The 19,204-nt window shown below is 41.2% G+C and overlaps 1 protein-coding gene across 1 annotated transcript in view; it reads left to right on the top strand.

Moving 5' to 3' along the window:
- Positions 1 to 18,645, top strand: part of TBX20 (T-box transcription factor 20) — a 151,114-nt gene extending 132,469 nt beyond the window's left edge. The window contains exon 8 of the mRNA XM_087916824.1: positions 18,410 to 18,645. Coding sequence (XP_087772950.1) covers positions 18,410 to 18,516 — 107 coding nt within the window. The 3' untranslated portion in view covers positions 18,517 to 18,645. The remainder of the gene's footprint in view (positions 1 to 18,409) is intronic.
- The last annotated feature ends 559 nt before the right edge of the window (positions 18,646 to 19,204 follow it).

Here is a 19,204-nt window from a genome sequence, read left to right as displayed (position 1 = left end):
CTTTGACCTGGTCATTTTCTGGCAGGCTCTGATTCTGCCTACCCTGAATGCTCCAACCAGAGGCTTGCACTGAAGGTTGTAGAATTGTACCTTCTATGTGAGTAGAAATCCCTTATTTTGGAGGGTTGAGGGGAGAACTTGATGCTAGTGAGTATAATTTTATTAGGGGGGGGAGGTATGGAGTGTTTCATGAATGGGAAGAATGAGATGGAGAAATTCTTGTTAGAGATTTGCTCCAAAATGAGTGTGGAGGAATGATCTGTGTTTTCAATGACTTCCGAAATGACAGATGAAGTGTGTTTGTTGAATATTCGGGGGGGGGGGCCAGCCCGATGTACAAGGAGGGGTTGTATCTAGCTTCAATTCTGATGGAAAGGAACCATGAAACTCCTTAAGGACTGAGAAATAGGCAAGGTTGGTGGTATACTCAGAAACAGGCATAGGAATGCTTTACAAGTTGACAGTTGGTGGTCTGTCTGGAACCATTAAGATTAGGGCTGTATTCTCCATGGAGCTGTGTTAGCCCATTGGAATACATTAAAACCTTTAGTAGCGGTAAAAGTTGTCTTTAAAAGAAAAGTGGAGTTCAGACTTGCTCATGAGAGCCCTGGCAAACATTGTGTGAATGAAGGTCTTTATATTTATTTATTTTATTTTATTTATTTTTATTTGTCAATTGCTTACAAGATAATAGGTATAAATAAAAACATAGTTATGAATACATGGATACATATAAGAAAAGAAAAAAAAGAAAAAAAGAAACAATAGGACAGTGACGGTAGGCACGTCAGTGTGCTTATGCACGCCCCCTACAGACCTCTTAGGAAACAGACCTCTTAATCTTTAAAAATAAGCCAGTGTCTGCTGGAAAATCCAAGACAGAGAAGAGTTTGAATCTTTAAAAATAAGCCAGTGCCTGCTAGGAGATTCAAGCTAGAAAGAGAAGAGACAGAACACCCAAGGCAGAGACAGATAGTAAAAATCTGGTGCTTAAGGAGATAGAACAAAGGGTGTAACTTTGAGTAAAGGTTAGAAGTTCACTCAAACAATTAGGAAAAATTCCAAATTGTAAATAGACCTGACTTGTCCTTTTGGGAAAAATACTTAGAGGTTGGGAAGCCCCTCCATACAGTAAGATGATTCAGATGTTGCGGTTGACCAAAAAAGATATGGTTAATTTATGATGTTATTTGTGGTAGGAAGGAGTAGAAGAAAAGAATTACTGCAGTGTTATAAAGATCTTGAAAATTTACCATTCTCAAAAGAGCCAGAAAACTCTGAAAGAACTAAGAGTAAATAAGAAAAGATTTATTGTTCTTCCCACCTGGGGTTTAGCAGGTAATAAAAAGGTAAATCCTTCTAAATGGGAAGAGTCAGATCATTTGAAGTGATCAATTTGATGTGACTTCTGTTAAAAATTCTTAGATGTATATCTATAATAATAGCATGTAGAACTGAATGGAATTGAATTGATTGTGATATGTTTGCCCAGCTGGCAAATTAAGTAAGCTTCTCAATTTGGGCTTAAAGCTGTGGGAAACAGGCCCAAAATCACATTTTTGATTGAAACTACTTCCTGAGTTTTCCCGCTGCTTGCCCAAGAAAAAGTGGAGATTTAAAGGAACAAAACCTATGCAGGTCTGGAAATGATGTTTAATGGTGTGTAGTCATTTTGAAGCTTGGAGAGGGGATGAGACCCTCTAATAACAGTAAAAGTTATTCAAAAAGATTTGGAAAATGGAACTCATTGGCTTGTGAAAAGCTCCCTGAAATAATTGTGATTGGTTTGCTTGGAGAAAACATGAAATGAAAGTTGTATATGTGAAATTGTTTATGCAAGCTGTCCAATTGCAATACAAATGTGTAAGTACATTGATGGTAAAAAGTTGGTGTAAATGTCTCTGTGTTGACCCACATCCCAGATTAAAAGGATATAGTACTTTGATTACCTTTCTAACAAAGAAACAGTAAGTTGCAAAGTTTTTGTTGTAGTGGTGGTGAAGTATATAGAAAGGCAATAGTAAATGTTTACAAAGAAAAGAAATGAGAAAGGTCCCATGGAGGATGTGGGAGAGAAATTTGTGGAAAAATGTGTATGATTTACTGAAAAGAGAGAGAAAATTATTTTGTTGACAGGCTGCTGAGTGGAGAAAGGGGTGAGATTTCTGTGCAGTCTTTTAAACATCCCCCCACTCCCATTGTTATTCAAGGACTTTCTGCCTTGGAGGAGAGAGATTGAGAACCAGGAAAGGGTGTGTGTGTGTGTGTGTGTGTGTCCCTTTTAACCATTTCCCCCCTCTCTCTTTGTCTAAGACAGGGGGGCAAATGGGTGACCTGCTCCTGTAGTCTTGCCTTTCACTGTTTTGGTCTCTTTCATCTGCATATAAAAGTTATGCAGATATATATTTTTTCTGCTCTGAATATTGTTGTAGTTGAGCAATGAGAGGCTAGACCAGGGCTTGGGTGCAACAAGACTTTATTGAAGCAATAAAGGACTGAACGTGTTAGCCCTGCCTGGAGCAGGCTCACAGCGATCAGCCGACTGGCCGGACCCTGCAGCTGGCTTTTATAGCCGGCTGGCGAGGGAGGCCAGCCAATGAGGGGCAGCAAACGCCCCCGCAGCATGAACGGACCTGGGTGGGGACTTTGGCAAGTTCCAGGGACATAACACCCCTTCCCCCCAGATGCGAACACGCATAGTCACTTAAATAAGCGGGCGGTCTATGCTGGCGCCCCGAGCGCCGTAACTCCAGTGAGTTACCAAGTGTCTCAGAGTTCAAGGTACCCGGTGGGGTTGGTGATGGGGTGCAGCCTCACCCCGAGGGTTGCACAGGCACCGGTGTTGTGCTTGTGTTTGGTGATGTCGTGGCCCCGTCTACTGGTTCTGGTGGCGGACCCGTTGGGCAGTCCCGGTCTACTGCCTGCTCTCCTGGTCCGGGCGGTGGTGGTGGAGCGATTCTGGCGTGGTCTTCGGTGGGAGCTTGGTGTGGCACCTGGGGGTCGACCTGAGCCCACGATCCGACACTGGCGAAGGTACCCTGCCGCTTCCTTAGCTGGTCCAGGTGTCTTCTCCAGATGTGGCCGTCTTCCAGCTGTACTCGGTACGACCGGGGACCGGTGATGGCTACTATCACTCCTGGAATCCACAGCGGATCTCCGGCATAGTTCTTGCGAATACATGTTCCTGCAAGACAAAATCTCTGACCCCGTCATTGAAGCGAGAGGGGTGTCAGGGCAATAGTGAGGTGGAGCCTATCCAACACAGTTCTTAGGCGTCTACCCATCAGCAGTTCAGCAGGGGATTTGTTGGTGACCATGCAAGGGGTCGAGTGTTGGCTTAGCAAGAAGCGGAGAGTCTGTGATGCCAATCTTCTTTGCTGAATCTGGCTAACGCTTCTTTTGTGGATCTAACGGCTCTCTCCGCCAGTCCGTTGCTGGCAGGATGGAAGGGAGCCGTGAAGATATGTCGGATACCAAGATTTGTGGCAAAACGGCTAAATTCTGTTGAGGCAAACTGGGGGCCGTTATCCGAAACTATGGTATCTGGTAGCCCGTGTGTTACGAATAGGCGAGTTAGAGCCTTGGTAACTGCTAGCGTGGTGGTCGTGGGATAGTTGGGCCACATCGATCCATTTAGAGTATGAATCAACGACCACCAAGAAGGTCTTGCCGTGTATTGGACCCGCTAAGTCAATGTGTAGCCTTGACCAAGGCGCGTTGGCGCTCTCCCACTTTGTGGGGTGGTGACTGGAGGATGGTCTGGATTCCTGGCAGGGTTGGCATGAGCTTACCCACTTGACGATGTCGTTGTCCAAACCAGGCCACCAGACATAGCTCCGTGCCAACGCCTTCATCCGGACGATGCCCGGGTGGCCCTCGTGTAGTGCCTCTAAGACTGGTGTGCGAAGTGAGGCCGGAATAACAACCCGGGTGCCCCACAAGAGGCAGCCCTGTATGCTAGACAGCTCCTGTTGACGGGTCTTAAAAGGAGTGAATTCGGCTGAGAGGTTAGAACCCGGCCACCCCCTCCTCACCCAGTCCAGTACCTGGGCGATGGTTTTGTCCGTCTTGGATTTGGTGGCGATGTCGAGGGTGGTGACAGGAAGGTCGAGCTCGGTGACATCGAAGATGGCATGGACCGGGGCTGGGTCTTCTGCTGGAGCTGGCAGGGGGCAGCGGCTGAGGGCGTCTGCGTGGCTAAGCATTTTTCCTGGGCGGTGGATGAGCTTGTACGAATAAGCCGCCAGGAACAAGGTCCACCTCGTCATTCTGGGAGACAACACTTGGGGAGTCTGCTTGTCTCCGGAAAGAAGACCCAGGAGAGGCTTGTGGTCCGTGATTAGCTCAAAGTTGTGGCCAAATAGGAATTCATGAAATTTCTTAACCCTGGCCACTGCGGCTAAAAGCCTCCTTGTCGATCTGACTATAGTTACGCTCTGTTGCTGAGAGTGTTCTGGAAAAGAAGGCAATTGGTGCCTCGGAGCCGTTGGGTAGTCTATGGCTTAATACGGCGCCAATATCAAAAGGGGATGCATCCGTGGCTAGTACCAGTGGGAGGTGTGGGTCAAATTGAATGAGGACGCGTCAGATGTGAGCAGTGATTTGACTGCGCAGCGGTGTCTTCCTTGTGTCCCCAGTGCCAAGGTGCTTTTTATCTAAGAGCCTGTGTAAAGGCTCTGCTACTGATGCCTTGTGAGGTAGAAATGATGCATAAAAGTTCAATAATCCCAAAAAGGCTTGGAGCTTTAGTGGTTGGCGTGGGTGCTTCATGAATTGCCTTGACCTTGGACTCTAGGGGGTGAATGCCTGAGGCGTCAATTTTATAGCCCAGAAAGTCCACCTGTCTAGTGGCAATGGCACATTTCTCCTTTTTTAATTTGAGGCCATGCTGTCTGAACCTGTCTAACACTGCTCTGACTCTCTGGAAGAGTTGGGGTCTGTCCCTGGCCGAGACCAATATGTCGTCGAAGTAGGGTACTACGCCAGGGAGGCCCTGTAGTATACGCTCCATGAGGGATTGGAAGATGCCCGGGGCAACACTTACGCCAAACTGGAGACGCTTGCACCGGAATGCACCCCTGTGGGTCACAATGGTCTGCAGTTCCGCTGTTTGGTTGTCAACAGGGAACTGTTGATACGCTTGTGACATGTCCAATTTGGCAAAAATGCTGCCAGGCTCAAAGGTATGTAATAAATGTTGAATGACCGGTACTGGGTACGCGCTAACTTGTAAAAAGCGGTTGATTGTTGTTTTGTAATCTGAACAAATTCTCAGGCTGCCATCCTTTTTAAGGGGTGTGACAATTGGCGTCTCCCATTTGGCGAAGTCTGTCGGCTCAATGACCCCTTGCTTTAACAATTTATCGAGCTCTGCGTCTAGTTTAGGCCGAATGGCGAATGGGACTCTCGCGGTTTCAGCCGGACTGGAACCGCTTGGAGTCAACTGCAAATGATATGGGGGTACCATTATAACACCCCAACTCATTGCTGAATACGTCTGAGTAGTCATTGAATAAGGAGTCAGTGTCAGAAGCTGAGACAGCATGGACTCCTGTTAACCCTAGGCCGAGGTAGGGGAACCAATCAAGCCCCAGGAGACTGGGGAGGTTGCCGTTAACTACCACTAGAGGCAGGTGGCCTTTGAAAGCTTTAAAATTAACAAGGAACTTGCCTTTGCTGAGTACTGGAATGTCTTTTCCCTGATAATCCCTCAAGGAGATCTGGCACTTCTGGAGCTGGTTTCTGGATAGCCTGGGCTGGATTCTCTTGAGGGTGCTCCAAGAGATGATTGAGAGCTCTGACCCCGTGTCAACCTCCATACGACAAGGTTTACCTTCTAATAAAATGGAGAGTGTTATTTTACTAATAGAGTGACAGGTGTGGTTAGCATGGTAGCAAGTGTGACAGTTTAGTACTTGACTTTGGGGCCCAGAATGGGAAAAAGAAGGAACCTTTTGTGCTGAGTTGTGCGCGGCCTGGCAGACTCTAGCGATGTGGCCTTTTTTGTGGCAATGGTTACAGATGGCACCCTTGAATTTGCACGTAGCTCTCGAGTGAGGCCCGCCATAGGATAGGCACAGGATGATGTGTTTGGGTGCGCTGTTGGTTTCTTGCCTGGCTCCTGCCTGTGGTTGTTTGGCATGGGTGAGGTGGTGGATGTCTGTTTGATCGTTAGGGTCGTCTTCGTTGACTACCTCTTCTGAATGAACGGTGGTGCAGCTTTGTTTGGGAACGGGACCTTGAATTTCAGTGGTGGACTGGGTTGCCAGCTCTGCTGCCAAGGCTTCCTCGACGGCCTGGGATAGGTTGAGGTCCTTCCTGGCAAGTAGTCGCCTCTGGAGGTGAAGGTCTTTGACCCCGCAGACGAGCTGGTCGAGGAGCATGTCATCAAGATAGTTCCCGAACCCGCAGTGGAGGGCTGCAGTCCTCAAGGCGGCCATATATTGATTGACGGTTTCCTTTTCCGCTTGCTTCCTCATCCGGAAGGTGAAACGCCTCGCGATTTGTGAGGGTCTGGGGGAGTAATGGTTGGTGAGAATCTCTAGCAATTCTGCCCAAGGGACATTCTTTAACTCACGTGGAGCGACGAGCGCTGTGGCGGTATCAAAAACGATGGCCCCGCAATAACTGAGGAAGAATGACTTTTTTCTGTGCTCCCCAGCATCAGCTAGACCGATAGCGTCGATATAGTGGTTAAAACGATTCTTGTATGACTCCCATTTTTCTTCTTCCGGCTTGAACGGTGGGAAGGCTGGGTTGGAGTTCATGATGAGGACCCCTGTGTGATATGCTGTTGAGAAATCTCTCTGGGACAACAAATGGCACTTGTGCTCTTGTCAGGCTAGTGACTACAGCTCTGGAGAGGCTCCACAGACCTCTCTGCTCTCTCTCTGGGCTACAATTGGGCTAAGCTGCAACGGCTGTTGGCAGCGTTTTGAAATTCGCGCTCCTGGAGAGCGTAGGCGGTGATGGCTTGCCGCCTCTGATAGCGCTTTGAATTTCGCGCCTGCGTAAGTGTCAGTAGCTCGGAATAACAGCACGCGCTGTATACCGGCAAGAAATCCAAACGACAGCCGTTTGAATTTCGCGCTCTTTTTGTGCTGAGCGGCTGCGACTCGCAGTGCTTCACTTTCCTCTGTAGCTTGCTAACAAGCGGCTACAGACGCTATTACTTTCGCTCTTGCTGACCAAGCTCTCCGGCGGCGCGGCTGCGGCTCAGCGGTTTTAGTGATTTCAGCTGTTGCGAATTGCCTCTGGTAGCCATCCCATCCTCGTCGCCAGTGTTGTAGTTGAGCAATGAGAGGCTAGACCAGGGCTTGGGTGCAACAAGACTTTATTGAAGCAATAAAGGACTGAACGTGTTAGCCCTGCCTGGAGCAGGCTCACAGTGATCAGCGGCTGGCCGGACCCTGCAGCTGGCTTTTATAGCCGGCTGGCGAGGGAGGCCAGCCAATGAGGGGCAGCAAATGCCCCCGCAGCATGAACGGACCTGGGTGGGGACTTTGGCAAGTTCCAGGGACAGAACAAATATGATTTTGATTTTTTTTTTCCTTCTGGAAATTTTTTAGGTTTAAAATGCTTAATTAAACCTATCTAAAAGAAATGATTTTGAAATATGTTGCTTACATTTGTAAATGTTTTTCCATCTGAATGGAATCTGAATCTGGCCCATGTTTTACTAAAAGCAGAGAATTGACGCTAAAGTTTGACCCAAATATATTTCAAAGCATTGACTCAAAATACCTTATTTAGATTGTTTGTTTTATTTTTGAAGCTGTTCTGCTTACCTCCTTCTTTTATGTCTTTATGTCTGTGTGCATTTTGAATGCTTAGGAGTCAAGGTGCTCCATCCTATGGCATTGTTTGTCTGTCTGTTTGTTAGCAACACAAATTATTGCCCTTTTAGGAATTGTTATACAGACAAGTTAGAAATTACAATATGTAGAGAGAGAAGATACTTAGGACATATGATTAATGAAAGTAGTAGAAAAATAACACCTGAAGGAGTTGAGGACATTTCTAGGATTGGCTGATATTGTTGGCTGTGAATAGATAATTACGCTATTTTGAATGAATGCAAAAGTACTAGAAGAAGAACCTAGTATTAGAAGAAGAAGAACTTTATTGTCATTGTACAAGTACAATGAAACTGTGGATTACACAAATTAGGGCAGGGGTCTGCAACCTTAAACACTCAAAGAGCCATTTGGACCAGTTTCCCACAGAAAACAAAACACTGGGAGCCCCAAAACCTAGGTGGGCGTGGCCAACTCAATGTCACTTACTCCCACCCACTCACATGACATCCCCAGCCATGCCTACCCAGGTTTTGTGGTTCTCAATGTTTTCTTTTCTATGGGAAACAGGTATCTCTCTCTTTTTTCTCCCACTATCTCCCTCTCCCTCCCTCCCTCATCTCTTTCTCTTTCCCTCTCCCTCTCTCCAATCTCTTTCTTCCTCTCTATCTCCCTCTCCCATCTCTCTTTCTCCCTCTCTCACAATTTCCCTCACCCTCCCTCCCTTCCTCTCATCTCTCTTCCTCCCCTCCTCCCTTTTTTCTCCCTTTCCCATCTTTCTTCCTCTCTCCTCTCTTTCTCCCTCTATCTCTATCTCCCTCTCCCTCCCTCCCACTCTTTCCCTCTCTTTTCTCTCCCTCTCCCCATCTCTCCCCTCCCCTCCCTCTCCCATCTCTCTCTACTTCCCTTCCTCCCTCCTTCTCCCTCATTCCCCGCACCCACTCCCCAACTCTCACACCCAGGGAATAACTGTAAGGAAATTCTGCCACGTTCTTTCTGTCTCTGGAAAGATACAAAAATAAATCTTGCATTGCAAAAGGAGTGACTGTCAGACTGTTACATCACAGCACTATGATGTTTCTACCTTAGATCACTGCTGAATCCTTGCAAAACTGGGCAAAGAAAGAGAGAGGGGAGCAGACAGAGCCAAATCAGGCCGAATCTCTCTCCCCACTCTCTATATCTCTCTGTCTCTCTCTCCCTGTCTATGTATATCTTCTCATTCTCTGGGAAAGCCCTGCATGCTCTTCCCTTTTTCTTTCTTCCTTTTGGAAATCTGGGCTGGCTGAGAAACGAGAGGAGAAGGAGGGGAAGGGGGGAATCCACCATTGCGATTTGTGCTCATTCCTCAGCCAGCCTGGATTTCCAAAAGGAAGAAAAAAGTGTTCAGAGTATTGCAGCATAAATTCAGTGCCAGAAAATTAAATACAGATGTCTGAGGCTTCACTGAATTTCTTTATAAACATTTAAAGTAAATTGTACAATATTAGTTGTAGATTTCTCCAACATGGAGCAAACTCAAACAGAAGCAGACATGTTACAGGTTCAGAGCAGAACAGCAACTCAACTTCAGCAGAGAAATAGACATCAGTTTCATTTTAGTTCAGCAGGCAAACAAGACACACAGCAGAAGAGAGAAGCAGTTTCTTTTTCTTTTTCTTTTCATTATTTTAAAAAATTGCATATCTCTATTTACATTGTTAACAATATTGTGTCATTAGTAATACATATATTTATATTTATTCCTATACATTAATTCTTATTTCTGTGTTCTACCCATTTATACCATCTATTCTAAATCGCATAATATTCTGATTTGTCCTTGCCTTTTAATTCTGCTGTGATTTTATTGATCTCAACACAGTCCAGTATTTTTTGTATCATGTTCTTTTCTGTTTTCCAGCCCTGTGCAAAAACTATCCTCACCACTGTGAATGATGTATTGGATTTGTTGCTAAGTTTCCCCTTAATTATTCCTAATACAAATATTTCAGGTTTAAATTCTATTCGGTGTTCTGTAATTTCTTGTAACCATCTTTGTATCTTCATCCAATATTTTTTAGCTTTTGGGCATTGCCACCACATGTGAAAAAATGTTCCCTCTTTTAGTTTACATTTCCAACATTCTGATTTTGTATTCAGATATATTTTGGCCAATCTCACTGGGGCTAAATGCCATCTATAGAACATTTTATACTGATTTTCTTTGTATGCTGTTGACAATGTTAATTTGCATTTTTTTATCCATATTCTTTCCCAGTCTTCTAATTTTATATTATGACCTATGTTCCTTGACCAGGCTATCATTGGTCCCTTCACTATCTCTTCTTCTAGTTCCACTTCTAATAAATAACCATACAATCTTGTTATAAATTTTTCTTCCTTGCCTATCAAAATTTGATTCAATTGTAGATCTTTTTCAGTTCCATGTTTCTCTAAATCCTTTCTAAATCTCGTCTGAATCTGTGAATATGGCCACCAATCTTCAAGTATATTCTGTTCTTTTAATTCTTCAGTTGTTTTAAGATTCCCTGATTATCTAATAATTCTATGTATAATCATTTTCTTTGTATCCATTGTATTTGGATATATTATTGCTTCCATTAGTGAGACCCAGCTCAGTAATTTCATATGTTTTCTTTTTACTTTTCCTCAAGTTTGTATTAGTAATTCCCTTATCTGGTATTTGTGAAAATATGAATGTATCCCATAGAAAGGCATGCCACCCTGCTTGTAGGTCATGACCTTCAATTGCTAATATTCTTTTGTTTTTAAAATTTATCCATTCCTTTATCCACATTAGAACCACTGCCTGATAATACAATTCCCATTTTGGGAGTACAAGACCACCTCTACTTCTACTACCCTGTAGCATCTTTAAGCTTATTCGTCCTTTTTTACCCACCCATATAAATTTCGTAACTATTCTATTCATTCCTCGAATAATTTTTTTGTCTAACTTTATAGAAATTGTCTAAAAATAATTAGATAATTTCGGTAAAACATTCATTTTTATCATGGCTATCCTTCCTAATAGAGATAATTGTAGTTTTTCCCAATTTATTAAATCATTCTTTATCTATTGTATTAACTTCTTATAATTGTCTTCTTTTATAGAAGAACATCTCCCAGTTAGCCAAATTCTGAAATATTTGATCTTTTTTTCAATTTGCAATCTCATCTTTCTTTCTAACTCTTTTTTTTGTTTTTCAGTCAAGTTTTTGGCTAATATTTTTGTCTTTTCTTTATTAATTTTTAATCGTGCGACTGCCCCATATCTCTCTATTTCTTGTATCAAATTATTCCCTGTCTCTATTGGTTCCTCAATAAAAACACCAAATCGTCCACAAATGCCTGTACCTTATATTCCTCTTTTTTTAATCCTCAATCCTCCTATTTCTGTATTTTGTCTGATTTGGGTTGGAAGTGACATTGGACATCCCTGCCTCACTCCTTTCATTATTTCAAAACTCTCAGTACTATCTCCATTTATGATCACCCTAGCTTTTTGAGTATACTGTACCTATCATTTTTCCAAATTTTGTTCCAAATCCTGTATCTTTTCACCTATTGGATCAAAAACTGCCAATTAAGATTGTCAAATGCTTTTTGAGCATCCAAGAAAATCAGTGTTGCCTGCTTTTTCAGATGAGCTTCACAATATTCTAGGACATTTAACACCATTCTTGTATTATTTTTTATCTATCTGGAAGATAGAAAACCATTCTGATCTGAGTGTATTATTTCATTCAATACTATTTTCAACCTTTCAGACATTATTGTGAAAATTTTATAATCTGTGTTTAATAGTGAGATTGGCCTGTAGTTTTTAATTTGTTTATGATTCGTATCTTCTTTTGGGATTAACAAAGTATATGCTTCGTTCCATGATTTGGGTAACTTAGCTTGTTCCAATACATCATTATACAGATCTAACATCACCGGTTCAAAACATTCATATAAATATTTATAAATTTCCACAGGGAGTCCATCAGGCCCCGGAGTTTTGTTGTTTTTCTGTTTTTGCCCTGCTTTACCCAATTCTATAGCTGTTATCTCTTTATTTAATATTTCTCTCTGTTCCTCTCTTATTTCCAGTAGACCATTCTCCTTTAGATATTGTTCAATATTATCTTTATTCACTTTTTCCTCTTTATACAATACTTCAAAATAATTCTGCACTATTCTTTTCTTTTCTACCATTTGATGCTGTAAGTTTCCCTTTTCAATCCTTAACTTCTGTATCAACCTTTTCTCCCTTTCTATTTTTAATTTATAGGCTAACCATCTCTCTGATTTGTTGGCATATTCAAAGAAATTCTGTTTCCCCATTTTCAGGTCCCTTCCCCTTTCTTCCTGATCTATCACATTTAATTTATGTTTGGCTAAGACCATTTCCCCCTTTATTTTCTCATCCTGTGGTTTTCTTTGTAATATAATTTCTAATTTTTGATCTCCTCTTGTAATATAGTTTGTTGCTGCCATCTTTTCTTATTTCTTTTTGTCATATATGCTATTGTTATTCCCCTTAAATATGCTTTGGCTGTATCCCATAATATCTGCAGTGATGTTTGCTGTTTTTGTATTCCTTAAAAAATAGTTCCATTTCTTTTTTAATTTTTAAAACATATTCTTTTTCTTTTACAATTTGGGAAATCAATGTCCATCTTCTCCTTGTTTTTTCCTTCCTTTCCAAATTAGTTTTAGGGGGTTATGATCTGCCCATATATTTGTCATAATTTCTATTGTTTCTAGCTCATTTCCTATTTCTCTATTCATCCATACCATGTCTAATCAGGACCATGACATATGTGGATTTGAATAAAAAGTATATTCCTTTTTTTCAGGGTTTAATCTCCTCCACTGATCTGACAAGTTTAATTTCTGTATCATATCAAAGAAGGATGCTAGCAGTATTTTCCTTTTCTTCTTATTTTTTGTTTTGCTGGTATAGTCCTTTTTATGTCTACCACTGCATTGTAATCCCCAACTATACATATATTTCTCTGTCCAATTTCTTAAAAAATTTCATGCAATTTGCTATAGAATTCACTTAGATTTTCATTTGGGGCATAAATTGTAACTAATAACATTTGTTTCTGACCTATCTCTAATTCAAGTATCAAAACTCTTCCATTCGTATTAGCATATTTATATACTGCCTTAATTCCTTCTTTGATATATACTGCTATTCCTCTCTGTTTCTTTTCTGCCAAGGCTGTGTATAGTCTTCCTAATTTGGGGTATTCTAAACATTTCCTATATTGTTCTTTAATGTGTATTTCTTGCAAGCACACTATTTTTACATTTTGTTTTGCCAATCTTGTTAATATTTGTTTTCTTTTGGTGGGTGAATTTAATCCTTTAATATTTAATGATATTAGCCTAATTTCTTCTTCCATCATCCTACTTGTGATGTGGTATCTGTCTTCTATTAATTCTTATGTCCCTTTGTGGGCATGTTCTTAATCTTATTCCTTCTTTCTCCCTTTGCTTGGTCTCTTCCTTGCTTCCTCCTTCCTGTTCTATTTCTCCTACCTCCTGTTGCTGGTCCTCCTGGCTTCCAGTCTCTAATTCTTCCTTGTGCTACTTTCTTCTTCCACTCCCACAATTTGATCATACAAATCCTGTGCCTTATCCAAATTGTCTATCCTAATCCTCTTCTCCTGCCATGATACCAGCATCCCCTCTGGAATTAACCATTTGAACATTATATTTCTCTTAATCAGTTGTGTTGAAAGAAATTTGTAGTCTTTTGTATGTTCTCTTACTTTCTTTGGATCTGTTTCAAGGTTGGTATCTCTTTATCTTTGTATATCAGGGGTTTATCTCTTGTTATTTTATATATTATATCCCTTTTTTTCTAGCAAATCTAACATGGTCTTCTTGTGGTAGTCTATTATGTCTTGCGTAATTGGTATGGATTCTGTAGACTTCATCAATTTCTTGTCTATCTCTCTGTAGTGCTGTGCAATCAGTTCTGCCATGTTGGTACCCAAATCTTCCTCTTTGCTTTCCATAACATTCTGGAACTTCAAGTAGAATGCTGCGCAATCCATCTTCAGATGGATAATTAGTTCCTCTAATTCCTTGTTCATTGTCATCATTTTTTGTTCACTAGCTCCAATTTCTTCTCATTTTGTTCTGATTTGATTTCCACCGCCTGTGTTTTTTGTTCATTTTTCTTGATGGCATGTTGTATCGTACCTATTTTAGTGTCCAATTTATTAATGTCCTCTTTCATTTCCACATGGTTTTTTGACATATTTTCCTGCATCCTCATCATGGTTTCTTGAATCGCCAAAAATGTTGTCTGCATTGTTTGTATATTAGATGTTACACTTTGTTTTTCCACATCCAACATTCCCTCAATTGTCTTTTGACTAGATGAAGATGAAACTATCAATAGTGGATTAGATATTGTCCTCTTTGCTGTTTTCAAAGTTGTTGTTATGGCATTTGCCATATTTCTAAGACTTCTGTTTAGTTCTGTCCACGCTACCATCCACTTTATATTTTATTATAAGTTAACTTATATTGGTCTCTTTTCCCTGCTAATCACTCTACTTTTTATTTTCAATGTCTTCTTCTATCTAGTTAACCCAACCTCTTAAGTTCCCCTTATTATTTAAATAATTAAGTCTTTCAGTTTCAATATATTTTTATATATCACAGTTTACAAATACTACAAATATTTGTGTTGAGGTATTCCCCACTAGGAGAATGAGTGCACTGAGGGAAACATAGTGAGAGTGGTGTTGAATAACACACAACCAACACACAGATACACTGAATAGTAAAATGTAGGTTTTACTTCCAGTAAATGCATAAACAAAGTCCAACAAACAGTCTAAATCATACACGGTTAAAGCAGGTACTATTCAATACAATCAGTCCAGGGATAATCCAAAAATGAAGTCCAGTATCATAAGCAAAGTTCAGTAAACGGAGTTTGCTAACAGTTTGCAAGACTCACAGCAATCCAAGCAGAACAAAAGGCAAAAGGCAATAGGGAAAATGCAAGAAGAGAACAAACCAGGTTTCTGCCTCCATCTTATGGCCATTGGAGGAACCTCAGCCAATCACAATTACAACATTCTCTTAAAGATACAACAGTATTAAATAACTATCCTGGTTTATATATTGCCAACCCAATTGTTAGGTGACTATCATTCCTAACAAATTGCTTCAACTTCATCAATAAACTCTTATCTTATATATAATATATATTTCTTAATTCCTTTTGGTCTATATATTAAATGCTGTTATTTAATTCTATTGAGTAATAATTATATTAACTAATAATTCATTAATAATTCAGTAAATAAAGTAATGATTTGACAGTAATTTATCTATTACAATCCTATCAATCATATAATCAATATCTTTATTAGAAAGAATATAGTTACAGGTATAGGCTTAAATATCTAGAAGTATAAATATAAATATATAATATAACTGTATCTATAAATATATGCAATTAACATATAGTTTTTATGATTACAATAAGTATATATCTATGTATTTTTTCAAATTCTCTTAACTTCTTTCAGTTTTATCTTAATAGGTAGTCCAATAGTCTTACTTAATCATTCACTGTCAGCACCTTCAAAAACTGTCTTTCAATATAGTTCTGTTTATCTCAGGTATTCCTCTCTCCTCCTTCAAATCCCAATTTAACTTTCCACTTACCCTCTGCTACTTTCTGTTCCTTCTGCCACTCTTCCTCTTCTCACCTTCAAACTGGATTCCTAGTGCCTTCTTCTGATCGTTTTCTATCCAATGTCCACCCGGTCATTTCTCTTTCGCCGCCTTGTCGTTCCCACTGTTTCCATCCTTTTCATTTTGCTGTCCAGGATCTCAGGTTTCCTCCTTCCGATCCTCTTCCTTCCTTCCAATTCCTTCTCTGTGTGCCTTCTCGTCTCTTCCTTGCCTTCTCTCCTCCTCCTAGGTTCATTCACTCAAAGTTCTGTGTCTTCTCAGTCTCTCCTCAGTCTTTTCTGTCTGTGTTAATTTGCTGATTCACTGCTCGTTCCACCAAATCGCTGCCAATTCTTTTGGGGATTCCCTCCCCCCCCCACCAGAGCTTCCTTTTTCAATAAATATTTAGGACTCACACTTTTATGGCAAATCACCACTGTTGCACCTCTGGGATTTTAAATCAGGTATAATGACGCAATCTGTTAAAACTATCTTCGCTTACTTATCATCTGTAGCTTGTCATGGCCTCGGGTCTGCCATACAAATGACAGGCCCTTTCACTTCAAGTTTGAAGAGTTTCCTTTCGTAGTGGCAGGTGATTGCCTTTTACCTTGCCATCGACCAGGCTTCCCTTCTATTCTGAGCAGCTCTCCAGCTCTCTGCATCCCCAAAGAGTCCCCAAAAGTGAAAAAATCGGGGTCTAAGAATGGAGACCATTCTCTTTCCCCCTTTTCTCTGCAACATCATCACCAAAAGCTCACAGTTTCATTTTTAATAGACACTCAGAGCTTAACATAGCTTCAGGACAGCAGAGCTTAATATAGAACCACACCTAGGCTACTTCTAGTTTCAGTTTCCAAACAGTCCTCATTGGCTGACTTAATTGCTATGCCTATTCATTGGATGACCTTGTTACCATGCTCTATTCCAGTTCATGACAAAAGGGATAGCGGAGAGCCCCAAGGAGAGAATGCAGGGCTTTCTGAAAGAAACTTCTTTTCTTTCTTCTTGGCAAGTTTTTGGAAATCCTGGCTGCCTTCCCTCTTCCTCCTCCTCTTCTGCGCACCCTCCCAACCCCACAGCCGGCTCCATGGCTGCTTGCTGCTCTTGCAGCACCTGTGCAGCACACTTACACTTAGCATGCTTCACTCCATCCCCTCTTCCTCCCTTGAGCCCATTATAATACAGAGCATCAGCTGCAAGCCACCCCAGTGTATTGGGATAGAGAAAAGTAATGCATCTCCTCCAGCGGCTGAGGTACGCACAGCACCAACATGGGCCAGAAAAAAAGGCAAGTAGAGGGGCATCTCCTGGAATATGGAACAAGTTGTCACCTTTCTCTTCTCAGGGCAGGTGAGGAGTGAATGGGAGGGGAGGGTGAGGGGTGGGCCAGCCAGTGATGGGATCATCCAACGGGGAGCCACAGGAGAGGGTCCAAAGAGCCACATGCGGTTCTAGAACCACACATTACCAACCCCTGAATTAGGGAATGGCTTTGAGGGTTTTAACAGAGAAGTGGGAAGGAAAAAGACAGCCAGTGGCATTTTTGTCTAAAACATTAGACCCTGCCTGTCAAGGATAAAGAGATTTACAAGGAAGATTGGACCTTGAACATTATTGTATTGGGGCAATTGTATTATAGCTGAGGGTTGACTTAATGGATGTTCCCTTGGGGGAAGGATTCATTTGTTTATAGATGAGAAGAGAAAATAGTAGAAGGAAGAAACAGACTTTTGGTCTAGCTAGCTAGAAAGTTACCTATAAGTTGGTCTGCATGGTCTTGTGCTGACTTGGAAGCCAGGATGGCAGCAGTAGGAGGAATCAAATGTTTAATGTTATGAGAAGAAGGGAAAGTGGAAGCAATAGAAATTGGAGAATGGAAATGGGTATTGGCTGATGGAAATGGGTATTGCCAAAATCAAATATTTGGAAATACTACATCAGGGTACTCATTGGGGACTAAGATATGATGTGATTTGTTTTTGGAAGCTTATGGATGCTGTGGATTGTATACAGTAACTAAACAAATATGTGACTTGTACAGTATGTAAAAGAGGTAATTAACAAGTCCTACACATAAAGAAAAGGGGGGGCAACATTTAACGTGAGACCATTTCAATGTATTCAAATTGATTTTATTAAACTCCCTCAAGTGGGGAGACTTATTTATTGAAGATAGTGGATCACTTGACAAGGTGAGTTGAGGCTTATCCAGCCACGAGAGCCACTGCAGCAGTAATCACCAAAATTATACTGGAACAGTTAATACCTAGATATGGGATAGTAGAAGCTGTAGGCAGCAACCAAGGTACTCATTTTTCTGCAAAAGTGTTTCAATCAATCATGGAGTGTGGGAATTCAGTGGGAATGTCATGTTCCGTGGAATGCAAATTTATCTATGTGATGGATTGAATGTTTACCCTTGGCCTTGCTCAGAACTCTATCTTGCTACAAAGGGATACTGACATTTTACCTTATGAAATGCTGTTTGGATTACCACACTTGGAAATTCCACAATATGAAACTAAAGATATCTTTGTAAAGAACTGTATACTTGGCCTCTCCTCTTATCTTACTTCAGAAACTAAGGACTACTAGCTCAAATCCTACCTCCCAAATTTTCTGTCCATAAGTTCCAGCCTTGTGTTTGGGTCCTGATAAAAAGCTCTTGTGAGGAAAAAATTAGCAAAGCCTGAGACAGGTCCTGCTAATTACTGCTGACCATTGAAACAGCAGTCCGAACAAAAGACAAAGGGTGGACCCACTACAAATGTGTAAAAGGACCAGTTGATGAACTCAAAGAGTGGAAAGTGGTTCCTGGAGAAGACCAACTGAGGATAAACATTACCAAAAACTGATGTGGTCATGGTAGTATGAATGGTTTTGTTTGTAATTTCTTTTTCTCATTGCAGGAGTACCAACTTTTTTTTCCTTCCTGAGTGGTGACCTGTTATTCCATCTGAAGATCCCGAGGGAAGCTGTGGAACTTTGCACCCTACAGGATGTGTTGGTTCTGTGATTGTAATTGTATTACTGAATGTTGTTGTTAACATTGTTGTCATTGAGGACCAGTATACGCTTGTGAAGAACCTTGTGATATAGTAATAGTAGAAGACTAAGTAGATTAAATGTGTAAGAATTGGGGTATTTAACCAGATCAACCTGCCTTGGACACAGTAGTTCTAGGAGATAGTGATATCATAATCCCTGAAGGTATGGGATGTTTTGATTTAACGCAACGGTTATAATTTTCTTATGGATAACACTAATAGGGGGAGAATATAATGCAATGATTAATCTGAAAAACCATGCATTACAAACAAGGGTCTTTTCTTTGCTTAATGTAACCTTTCAGTTTGGAATTAACCTGACACAACCTTGTAATTCATTTGAAAATGCACGTAGACTGGGTGGGTTACGGATAGATATGGGTAATGAAATTCTTCACTGGCATGCTACAGATGACTTATCTTGGGTATGTGGAAAGTTTGCCTATGTTGGTATGGAGCATATGTATTGTTTTTTCCTACTGCCCACACAACAAGGTAACAGACTGGGTGTACCAATTCATGTGGAAGCAGACCACAGATCTATAATGAATGGCTTCCAAAAAGGATAATTACGCTATATAGACCAGCCATTTGAACAGAAGATGGAATGTGTAGTTATAGAACTCCTATATGTTGAATAGACTTATAAGGTTACAG

This window comes from Pseudonaja textilis, chromosome Z (genome assembly GCF_049901715.1).
Source record: "Pseudonaja textilis isolate UNSWEBS1 chromosome Z, rPseTex1.2, whole genome shotgun sequence".
In the NCBI taxonomy this organism is placed as follows: Eukaryota; Metazoa; Chordata; class Lepidosauria; order Squamata; family Elapidae; genus Pseudonaja; species Pseudonaja textilis.
This window is presented reverse-complemented; position numbering and strand designations above follow the sequence as displayed.